Source organism: Podarcis tiliguerta (assembly GCF_965153285.1).
Source record: "Podarcis tiliguerta genome assembly, chromosome: 1".
Classification (NCBI taxonomy): domain Eukaryota; kingdom Metazoa; phylum Chordata; class Lepidosauria; order Squamata; family Lacertidae; genus Podarcis; species Podarcis tiliguerta.
In genome coordinates, this window is record NC_139534.1 from 45,380,673 (window position 1) to 45,392,750 (window position 12,078).

Here is a 12,078-nt window from a genome sequence, read left to right on the forward strand (position 1 = left end):
AGGAGGGGCATCAGATTTGTGAATGCTTCTCCATGATGATAAAAACAAAAATGCATAAAACACCTCCCTCCGAGAAGAAAACTAGCAATATAGGGAACAAGCTGGACTAGTCCCCCTGACCCTGCTCAATGGGGGGGCGGGGGCGGTATTCAGAACTCCTATCTCCAACCTGCTGAGGGAGAAGGGAGTGCATGCATGTGGTTTCTCTCTCTGAGTGGTTTCACTGCATGTGTGCATATGGTTGTGTGTGGTGCTAATTCAGGCATAGGCAAACTTGGCCCTCCAGGTGTTTTTGGGACTACAACTCCTATCATCCCTAGCTAACAGGATCAGTGGTCAGGGATGATGGGAGTTGTAGTCCCAAAAACATCTGAAGGGCCGAGTTTGCCTATGCCTGTGCTAATTACATCTTCCTTAAATTGGAAATGTACCCACAGGTCCCCAGAATGTTGGGGACCTGTGAACTGGATGTCCCATTGGATAGTTTCCACCATAATTTTCTATTGTTGCCTTAAGAATTTTCAAAACTAGCTTTTCTCCAAAGTGTCGTGTCATGTGTCTTCCTGCTAAGAACATAACAACCCATTTCATTCTGCCCACTATATTCCAGCTTGATGAACTTTTTAGTTTGCTTAATGATGGGTGACCTCTGTCCTTTTTCAGTAACTAGAAGCAGGCTGGCTTCTATTTAAAGCATGAGTAGCTGTACTTTCTGGCCTTCACCCTTCTGGACTAGTGGTGGGTATGGCCAAAAGTGGGTGAGGCTACCCCACACTTTCATACCCGTAGACACTTTTTCATGCACTCAACATATGTATGTAACATTAATATATTTTAGTAATAATGCACCTGTGATGAACTAGTTTCAGGGAAGCCCAAGGCAAATGTTGAATGGTTCAAAGAAGGATGCCAAATGGAAGCAGGAGATGAAGTCCAAATATACGAAGAGGATGGAATCCATTGTTTGTGTCTGAAAAAAACTCAGCTGGAAGACAGTGGGTCTTACCGCTGCACAGCCTCCAATTCTCAAGGCCAGGCTTCAACCAGGTGGCTATTAACAATAAAAAGTAAGTACATTTTTGGTGCATGGTTGGCACAGATGATTGTTTCAGGACTTCGTGTCAGGGTGAGTGGGGAAAGGTTAAAGCAGTTTTGTTTAAATATAATAATTACAAAAACCTATGAAGCAAGTCATCCATAAGGGCCCACATGATACAGATTGTTACCCAATTATTATGAGTTGGGTAAGATTTCTTGGAGACCTTGACTTAATACATAACATGAGTGATTGTTTCTTGATCTGGGAGTTTCAGCTGTGTGAATGTACTGATTTGACCAGACCACTCAAGCGTTTGGGCCCTGCATATTTAAGAAATAAAAAGAGTGCTTTATAACAATGCCAAGCAGTCATAGCTGCTCCACATTTAAAAATAACCTGGTAGGAGATAGCACTTATTTAAAAGTTTGTAGTGAAAACTCTATAATACACTTTTGGCTCTCAGAGCAGTTAGTCAAAGGCTAGGCTTTCTATAAGCAGTGAAAAATCAATATGTCCTGGGAAAAGAATGTGGATGATGGGAATAGACAGGGAGCAGAGTGTCAGGGGAGAAAGAGGTTAACAAGGGAAGCATTAAGCATCATCTCCCTCTTGCTGACACCAGCTTTTCTTTGTTGCAAAGCAACCCTCCTGAGGACACTTTGCAACAGGGGGCTCATGCAGACTTCCACTTGTACTGCCACTTTCCCCTGGGAAAACCCAATTTTTGCTGCTGAATTGAAGCAAACGTCCATCATGTTTTCTTCAGATTGACATATGCTTCGATTCAGCACTAACAAGCGTATTTTCCCAGGGAAAGTGGCAGAGCAAACAGAAAACTGCTCAGACCCATTCTTTCTAGGCATGGGACAAGCCGAAGTGTGGACGAACGCAGAGAAGGGGCTGTTGGTCTAATGATACCCATGGCAGTTGCATTGTTACCTATCATTTGGCTTTTATACATAATAGACTGCAACACTTTATGAAGCCCTTAACCAATGTGACCTGACATTTTGACAGTGAAACTTTTATTTATGTATAGCTAGTAAAACACTTACTGTTTTGCTGTCTATTGTGGGAATTGCTTTTCCATTCTGAAACAGGTTACTGGTGCTGGATTTTGCAAACCTTCTGTTTCTAGTGTTATCTTCCTTTGCTTTGATTTGTAGGGCCCAAAGTGAAGGATGTCGCTCCTCATTTTTCCACCATTTTGAAGTCATGCAGTGTGAGTGAAGGACAGGATTTTGTGCTTCAGTGCTTAGTTGAGGGTACCCCTGTGCCTGAGATCACTTGGCTCCTCAATGGTAAGTCTTGGTCAGAAAAAAATGGCAGCCCCACTGTCTGTTTCTTGTAACATTGCTAACACTTTGGTTACCAGCATCTACATACGAACTGGGGCAGTCAGTCAGTGAGGGGGTGACCAGGGGACTTTGATCGGAACATAGGAAGCTACCTTAAACTGACTTAGACCATTTTCCCATTTAGCTAAGTATTGCCTGCACTGACTGGCAGAAGCTTTCTGGCATCTGAGATCGCGAAGTGCTGCCACCAGTTGGTGTACAGAGCTAGATGGACCAATGGTTTGACTTACTTTAAGGCATCTTTCTGCATTCTTATCAATGGAAGGTACACACAAACTGTCTGAGATTAGCAGAGCAGTTCACACTGGCCACAGGGCAGATTTTTCTAAAAAGGCTGCTATCCCATCACAGTTGCCTACAACATGTGGCACGACTAAGATCTGGCAAGGCGTTCTGGAGCGGGGAAAGAAAACATATTTGCTGCTGTTTTGAAGATTGTCCAGTAGAGGGTGTTTCGTGACAAGGCTGCATTTTTGTTGTTTGCTTGTATGGCCGTGAGCTTTATTGCAACAGAATGCAGATTTTAGGAAATGAGATTGAATGTTTCCTTAGTATATATGGTTTATTTCATAAGATTTACAAAAAGATAAAAAATAAAAGCAATAAAAAAAGCATACAAAAGTTAAAATACTAAAAACAAATAAAATAACCTCAATTTTCTAAGCATCGGGTTAAGCTTGCCTTAAGAGGAATGTTTTTAGCAGGTGCTGAAAAGAATACAGCAAAAGCACATTCTTGATCATGATAGGCAGGGAGTTCCAAAGTTCTTGTGGTTGATTATCAAGAAAAGTGAATATAGAGTACCGTATCTTCTCATTTCCTCTATTTCCTGTATAAATCTTTGGTTAAAAGGTATGTTCTTAATTACCAGAAGAAGCACCCTGCAGTCAGTGCTGAGTATTATCCAGGGGAAGATCATATTCTCACTGTATGCAGCACTGTGGAGAAAGCCCCTTCTCTGCTGGGCATCTGCAGGCCATGATACAGTTAACAGGGCCTCCTATTGCTGATTGCAGTAATCTGGCTGGTTTCTCAGGTACACATATTGATCTAAAGTTGTTATCATAGGGTCAGCAAATCTTCTTAGCTATGATCTTATTTAGCTTTGCTTTAATGGACAGAATGCATCTTATCTTCAGTGAGTGCCCTGCTGCATCTACACATCTGATGGTAGAGGTGTTTTACTGAATATTTTTATACTTATCCCTTTTGTGAGAAAGAGCAGCACAGTGGTAGAATGCAGGAAATCCCAGGTTCAATTCCCAGCCTCTCCAGGTAGGTCTGGGGAAATTCCCCATCTGAAATCCTGAAGAGCCACTGCCAGTCAGTGTAGACAGTGCTGAGCTAGATGGAGCAAGTGTCTGACTCAGTCATTGTAGGCTGTGTTTAGTTTATATGCATTTATTCAAATCTGTAGGTTTTCTGGTCACAGAATTCCAGACAATTTTTTTGTAAACATTGAAGAAGTGGCTCCCTGAAAATAAAGCCCACTGAGTCCAGTTGCTGTCTTTCTTAAGTAGTCCTATTCTTAAGGAATACCACTAGCTGCCTAGAACTGCCACTTGCTGCCTTGCATCCCTACACAGAGGCTTTTATTCAGACATAACACAAAACCCCAGCTTTGCAAATCATGGTTTGTGAGTGGCTGCCAAAACAGGACGTAAAAACCATGATTTGAAGCTGGTTTGCACAGTTTGTTATAACTGTAGATATGTCTGAACTCATAAATTGTTTACACATCATAATTAAGGCTGGTGCACCACAGAGGTGAGAATGAACTGAATGAATACTGAGCAGAACCTCTGAATACTGAACAGAAGGAAAACAAACCAGACAAAAAATTCTGCACCGTGGTTTCTTTGCTCTGCGTGTTCGGGTGTTCAAATGATAGGGTCAGTTCTTGACTATGATTCGCACAAAGCATAGTTTTGCGTGATGTCTGAATTGAAGCAGAGGTAGTTTGTTCTGCATTGCAAACTGTTAGAGTTCATGAAAATCCTATCACTTGGCCCTTGTGGCCTTGTGGGGTTGGCATCTTGGAAGGCAAAGCTTCTTCTCTGATCAATGACCTTCATTTATACTAGTTATAATAACTATATATTATGTCCCATATCGCAGACAGCATTTTGCTCTTGTCCTGCTTGTAGGCTTTCTGTAGGCATCTGGTTGACCACTGAGAGGACAGAATGCAGAACTAGATGGATGTGTGGTCTAGTTCACCTTGGCTTTTCTCGTTCTTACGTTTTTGATGTAGACCTACGTAGACCTACCCTACAATGGATGCACCCATCAGCTGCCCTCCAAATTTATTTTGTACAATAATTTGTCTCTCTATTCTTCCACATATGGAACTATGTACTATGCTTGTTGAGAAGGTCTAATGGGGAGAAGGAGAGTTATTTGAGTAACTAGCTTTCAAACCATTTAGGGCTTTGGAAGCTACAGATTAAAACCTTAACCCCAATTGTAAGCCGGCAGGCAGTGATGGCTTTCAGCAACAGAAGTTTAAGAAACATGGAAATGTGAAGTGAAAACAGGGACATTATGTATTATCTGAAAGACATAAACATGTTGCTTCCATTCCCAACTCCCAGAACTTGCCAGTAATTCTCATCTCTCTCACTTCTGATCTTGATACATAACTGTTTATACATCACTTGGAAACAGACATGGGCTAGCTTATAAACTGTAGTTAAACTCTGGGATTTCTTGCAGCTTTTCAGCATATACCTTCTAGAAAATAATTTTGCTTAAGGATTAAGTTGGCTAATTGTAATATCCTCATGAATGCAAACAATCTGCTTCTCTCTGTCATGGAAGGATACATTGCAGGAAAGGATAGCTGTCCATAACCAAATAAAGGAGAAAGTTGCATTCCTTGTCCATGACTGTTAGTTCCAGGCATGCTTAATGGTGCTCATGGCAAAATGGTGAGCAGTACAGTTGCAGTAGTAAGCTTGGTGTTTGGAATTTCCATATTACATTAGACTCTGATCCAGTGGTCATTTAGATTGGATAAACGTCAGTTTATTTTAAAGAAGGGTCCATAATGCACAGAAGGCACTTGCCTGCTGGGCCAAAGAGGTTCCCCACCACTGCCCTAAAGCCTGGGCAAAGAAGTCTATCTTGATCTGATGCTGAAAACAACAACAGTGGTATAAGACATGCCTTGGAGGGAAGGACATTCAAACACTTTGGAGCCACAACAGAGAAGGTCCTTCTGCATCTTCGTTACATCTAGGTTGGCTTACTGCAGCTTCCTCTAAATGGTGGTATCTTTGGAATGTCTTTGGAAGCTTGACTTGGTCCAAAATGTAGTTGCAAAGATGCTGGTGGATGTTTGTCCATATGATCATGTTACACCCACCCTACAATAGCTGCTGTGGTTCCAGTCTGCTTTCATGCACAATTGAAAGTGTTGTTGAGCACTTCCAAAGCTCTCCCTGGCTTAGGCCCAACATACCTTAAAGAATTACCTCCTCCCATATCATCCTGCCCACTCTCTAGAATTAGAAGGTGAGGGCCATCTTCGTTCCCTTCCTAGAGTAGAAGCACAGTTGTATGAAACAAGAGAGAGGGACTTCTTGGTGGCAGCGGCCAGATTATGGAACATACTGCCCATGAGGTATGCTTGGCTGCCTCCCTAACTGTTTGACACTGGCTACTGAAGACCTCTGTATTTCAGCAGGCTTTTTTGACATGGCAGATAAGCTTATACTATTTTAAACTGCTAACTTTGTCTCTCTTTGTAAATGTTACACACCCACACCACACAATTATTACATGTTATAATGTATATTTGGGATGCAGGTGGCGCTGTGGGTAAAAGCCTCAGCGCCTAGGGCTTGCCGATCGAAAGGTCGGCAGTTCGAATCCCCGCAGCGGGGTGCGCTCCCGTTGTTCGGTCCCAGCGCCTGCCAACCTAGCAGTTCGAAAGCACTCCCGGGTGCAAGTAGATAAATAGGGACCGCTTACTAGCGGGAAGGTAAACAGCGTTTCCGTGTGCGGCTCTGGCTCGCCAGAGCAGCGATGTCATGCTGGCCACGTGACCCGGAAGTGTCTCCGGACAGCGCTGGCCCCCGGCCTCTTGAGTGAGATGGGCGCACAACCCTAGAGTCTGTCAAGACTGGCCCGTACGGGCAGGGGTACCTTTACCTTTATAATGTATATTTATGCTAGAAGGGGGACGTAAATGTGCTACAAACATACATCTACATCAAAAAGTTGCCATGAGGCTAACATGCCACCCTGAGTTATTTGGAGGAAGGCCAGAAAACAAGTGTTACTAGTGAAACAAGATTTCATGTTAAGGAGACAGAGGGCTGTGTACGAATCTCTGCATGTTTACATATGTATGTAAAATCTCTGCTTGGTGTGAACTTTACACATAATAATTCACAGTGGGTATTTCTATAAGTTATTTAAAAAAATAGTACAAAAAGTTGAAGTTAGCTAAAGGACTGATCCTATTGGAAACTTCTTTTGCATTTGAAATCTGTATAAATGGATCCCTGTGTGACTGAGAAGCATTTAATCCTTGACTCTAATGAAATGGTAAGGCAATGCAATGAGCTTTAAAGCTAGCAACTGGCGATTTATGAAGTATGGGTGGGTAACTGGGATGTTCAACAATTTCTTGATTCTCTCTCTCTCTCTCTCTCTCCCCCCCCCCCCCCACTTCTCTAGATCGGCCTATTCAGTATGCACATTCTGCCTTTGAAGATGGACTTGCAAAACTGACTGTTCAAGATGCCTTACCAGAAGATGATGGGGTGTATACTTGTTTGGCAGAAAATAGTGCTGGAAGGGCATCCTGCAGTGCTCAAGTTACTGTCAAAGGTGAGTGCCCATCTTACTTACAGCTTAGAAGAAGCAAATATGGATTAAATTGAAAGCAGTAGCTTTGGCCTTTTTTTATTGGCTTATAAGAGATTGCATGGTGTAATTGATGATGCGGTGTGGTGATAAGAGAGAATCCTGTTGTATCTTGGGAGTCTGGCTGATACATCTTCATGCTTCTTGGGCCACTTATGAAATTGACAGCATAGTTTGAACCGATAAAAAACGATTTCTGTATGCTTACTGATTGAAAAGCCCTTATCTACATATTGACCTTATTAACAGCTCTCAGTCAGCTTGATAAATTTTCATTGCTGAAACGGGCAACCTTGGGTATCTTTGATTGGAATTGCCTTTTTACAGATCATTTTATTTCTTTGCAGGTTTTATTCTCAGCGCTACTTAAAAGTTGAAATTATAATGCAGGGAAGAGTGTGATCAGCAATGATAATTTGAGAAAGAATGACAGCCCTGATGGTAGAGGCTAGAATAGTTTCTCTTGCACTCCATTTTTTAAAATTCTTTTATATTTTGTAGGTTGAAATTAGAATAAGTTTTATACCTTAGTCCTGTTTCAGAGCTCTCATGAACTCTCCCATCCAGACAGACTACACAGAAACATTCTTAATTTTATAACTAAGAAGGTAACGTAACCAGAGATACCACTGTCATTTTATTTGTATGCCGCCTTTCCAAACCATGCTCCAGGCAATTTACAACATGAAAAAATACATAATTACAACATAGAAAAGTAGTCATAATAAATAAAACATCAAAAAATACACAGCCAAATTGAACACTTGCCAAATAAATCCTAATACGATTTAAAATAAAGAAACAAAAAAAAATAATGTCAATAACAGCAACACACACCCCAGCAACCCCCCGCCAATAATACCCCCAACCCAAGAGTCTGTTCAGCAGCCTCAGCTCTTGCAGCTGTAGTCAGTAAGGCCCCACCCTCCCAGGCCAGGTGGGAAAAGTCCTGCAAGGCAAGGAACAGGTTTTCTAGGGCTCACAACCAAGATCATATGTTCTCAAATTACTCTGGTTGGTCTTCCATTCATGTGTTGCTGTTTTGAGTGAATCAGCACTGTTCATGTGCCACCACTTGGGGGGAAACCAACACACACTTGCCAACCACATTATGGCCAGCCAGTCAACAATTAAGCAAACCAATGCAGATAAACAGAACTTAATCTAATCTAATCTAATGAGAACCTCCTAGACCACCTAAGGCTATCCAGGGCTTTTTTTCAGACAGAGCTCACCAGAGGTCAGCTCCAGCACCTCTCAGGTGGATGCCATTGCCATTCTAAGAGAACAAGTTAATGGTGAACTCAGGCACCTCTTTTTCTAGAAAAATAGCACTGGGTGTCAAATAATGTAGTTTGGCCTAAACCTCCCACCCACCTGTCAGTCACCTGCCATCATATGGCTTCAGGCACAGTACATGTAAACCTGCAGGGCCAAACTGAAATGAGCTCCCGGTTCTTCCTTTTCAACCACTAGTAGAATTCAGAACGTGAAAATTTGGCACCTTCTCCTGTCATCGTGCGGTGACCAAAAAAAGCACCAAATTTAAAAAGCACTGAACTATAGCTGGAAAAGAATAAATAGTTCACTTAAGGGTATGTTCCCAGTGTTTCCTTTGCTGCCATTGCCCCAGTTGCATTCAGCCTATGGCTACAAAGGAAGAATCAGGAGCATACTTAGATTGTGCTCCTCATTCGCCCTTTACAAGCTGTGAATCACCTGGTCATGTGATGTTGTGTGATTGACAGCCTTGCTCACCAGTCAGTGTTCCATGGAAAGTTACCTGGATCCAGTCCTTCACCCCTGGTATAAATCATCTGTATGTTTCAGTTGACCCTACCCAAATTTACCTGGTGCTGTTCCGAGTAGAGTTTGTTTCCTGGATTTTTGGTGTGCTTTTTATGTCATTCTAGTTATAGGGATACATAGACTAAATGGAGAATATTTTTTACAGTAATAGACTTAAGAACTTTAAATGTATTGAGAGCCATATGTTTAATATTTTAACAGATTTAGGGCATCCTGTTAAAACCTCGTTAGTTTGCATTTGGGTTTTATTTTTGCTGTCTCAGATTGAGATAAACGTGGATTTTTGTGCTGAAAATAGGCTTCAAACTGGAATTGAAGCTTCAAAAATCTGTGCACATATTCCTCCCATATCTTTAAAGCTCCCTAAAGAGTACTTGTGGTGTAACACTGTATAATATACAATGTGCTACTGCTCAGGGCTTTGGCTTCCAGGGGTTGGGGAATAAGCACCCACAAATCAGAACACAGATACAAAGGAATAATATACTTGAAATGTTTCTCTACTATATGACACATTTCTGTCCCACAAATAGCATTCCCATGTCCAATGAAATATCCCATTTGTTGGGGTCACAGAAAGCTGCAATTGATTTTTTGCCCCAGCACTTTTTGCCATTTTTTAATTTTTGTAAGAGGCAGAAGAAAAATAATGAGTAAACCTTTGGTGTTATAATTTGATGACAAAGATTTGCATAAGACTAGTATTTTAATCTTAATGAAGAAAGTATTAAGCAAATTCCTATCAAAGAGCATTACAGTATATTCACCCATTACAGTTTTAGATGTATTCACCTAATTTCAAAAGTCACAAGACAGTTGGGGTCTGGCTAAGGCTGACTGAGGTTTGTGGTTATGTAATGTGTGAAGTACTATCAAATTATCTTACAGCAGAACCTTTGTCATTTGAAATTTAGTATCAGAATCCTTGTTTCTGAATTCGTTGTGCCCTTTCTCCTGTGAACAGCATTTGTTTCTGCCAGATGTCTTCTTTGATCCTTTTGGATATGCATTGCTTAAATTAAGTATGTCTGTGTTTGATATTATCCCACAGAGCTTGTGATCTCAGCCACCCAAGAGATTAATATTTTATCACCATCCAAGAGATTAATATTTTTGCTCATCAACTCTCCTGACCACCACCACCACTCTACCCAAATCTTCCTTCCAGGTCACATTTTTTAAGCAAACACAGAGTGGGGAATCCATGTTTGCTAGTGCAATGCATAACTCTGCCCTGAAGGAGATTATACAGCGACTGCTTTTTCTTTTTAATTTTACAGTTACAATGGCCTTAGAGTACCTGTTGCTTTTTCACAGCTGCTGCTTTATTTCTGTTACATTACCTTTTTGTCATTTAATTCAAAGCGGTGTGCATAGGGTTCCCAGGCAATCTCCCATTCAGTCATTGACCAGCCCCAGACCTGCTTAACTTCAGTAAGGTGTCTGCTTCAGACTATGCCCTGGGACTTTAATGTATAAATCATTTTGCTTTCAGACACCTTGGTGATGAATAAGTCGTAGCAGCAGCATCTGCTGACAGGATTGGGGGAAGTTTACCTGCTGCTAAGTGTCTTTAAAGTGGCCCACACATTTTCCCCCTGCAGAAATCTTTCAGAGCTTTCCTTGTTCTTTTATTATTATAAAAGAGAACAAGAACTACTGAACTAAACCAAGGGTTTTGACATTAACTGTCTTGTAAAAGGCCCATATAAGCAGCTTGTAAACGAAATGGAAAATAACATAAAGAAAAGAAAGCATGCCTTTATAAATTCCATGGGATTATGGGATCAAGTTCTAAAACTGAAAGCATATTATCAGCACAAAAGGAGATGTTCTGTCAAATGGATGTAAAAATAGCTTGTGTGTAAAGTGCTATCTTTACCCATCTTCCTGCTACCAGGAGTATGACCATCCCTACACTGCATTTCCATGTTACATTGTGTTTTTGCCCAGATAAAACCTCAGCACCTAGGATTTGCCGATCGTATGGTCGGCGGTTCGAATCCCCGCTGCGGGGTGAGCTCCTGTTGTTCGGTCCCAGCTCCTGCCCACCTAGCAGTTCGAAAGCACCCTTAAGTGCAAGTAGATAAATAGGGACCGCTTTATAGCGGGAAGGTAAACGGCGTTTCCGTGTGCTGCGCTGGTGCCAGCTCGCCAGAGCAGCTTCGTCACGCTGGCCACGTGACCCTGAAGTGTCTCCGGACAGCGCTGGCCCCCTGCCTCTTAAGTGAGATGGGCGCACAACCCTAGAGTCGGACACAACTGGCCCGTACAGGCAGGTGTACCTTTACCTTTACCTATGCTATAGATTAGGGTCTCATCCAATGGGGAGTCCTTATTCTGAAGTAGTGCATGAATGGCAGCTCTATATACTGTGTTCCTTTTCAGATTCCTGCAGCTCACAACATGATGCATTATATCTCTACATACAACAAGCTAGTAGGGCTTTGTTTATAGTTGTGGCCTGCATGAGAGCAGAAGCTTGGCCTAGAGTATAATTTTTACTTGCCCCACAGCAGATGTCATATATGATGTTAGGTCTACTGCAGCTCGGCCTGACTTCACCGAAATGGTCTCATGGGGCACATGGGGAGCCTCATTAGGCCTGAGGTTGGGGCAGCACGGCCAGTTCTGCTGCACCGAGCACCAAGCCTGGGTGCACCACAGGGCATCATGTAGTGAACTGAGCAGAATGGAAGGTGAGAGGTGGTGGGGGTACCAAATTTTGCCATTGCACAGGGCACCATTGAAATTTGAAAGACCAAAGCCTGGCCCTGCCAGAGGGACAGAGGTTCCTCACTGCTGAAGTAGATAATAGCTGGAAAAGAAGATAATTTCATTGTATGTGTGGATTTGTTTGTGCACCTTTGTGCTCAAATATTGCATTTATACAAGAAGGCTTGGTGTTGTGAGCTAGGGTTCATCCCATTAATTCTCACAACGATTCTTTTAGGAAATAAGGCTGGGAGATGGTTTCTTTCTCAGTGAAATAATTCA

The 12,078-nt window shown here is 42.0% G+C and overlaps 1 protein-coding gene across 14 annotated transcripts in view; it reads left to right on the forward strand.

Annotated features, from left to right (window-relative positions):
* MYLK (myosin light chain kinase) overlaps positions 1-12,078 on the forward strand; it is a 191,623-nt gene that overhangs the window by 87,203 nt on the left and 92,342 nt on the right. For all 14 annotated transcript variants that reach the window (XM_083404939.1, XM_083404944.1, XM_083404931.1 and 11 more), the window contains 3 exons: positions 864-1,067; positions 2,206-2,340; positions 7,084-7,236. In XM_083404939.1, coding sequence (XP_083261065.1) covers positions 864-1,067; positions 2,206-2,340; positions 7,084-7,236 — 492 coding nt within the window. The remainder of the gene's footprint in view (positions 1-863; positions 1,068-2,205; positions 2,341-7,083; positions 7,237-12,078) is intronic.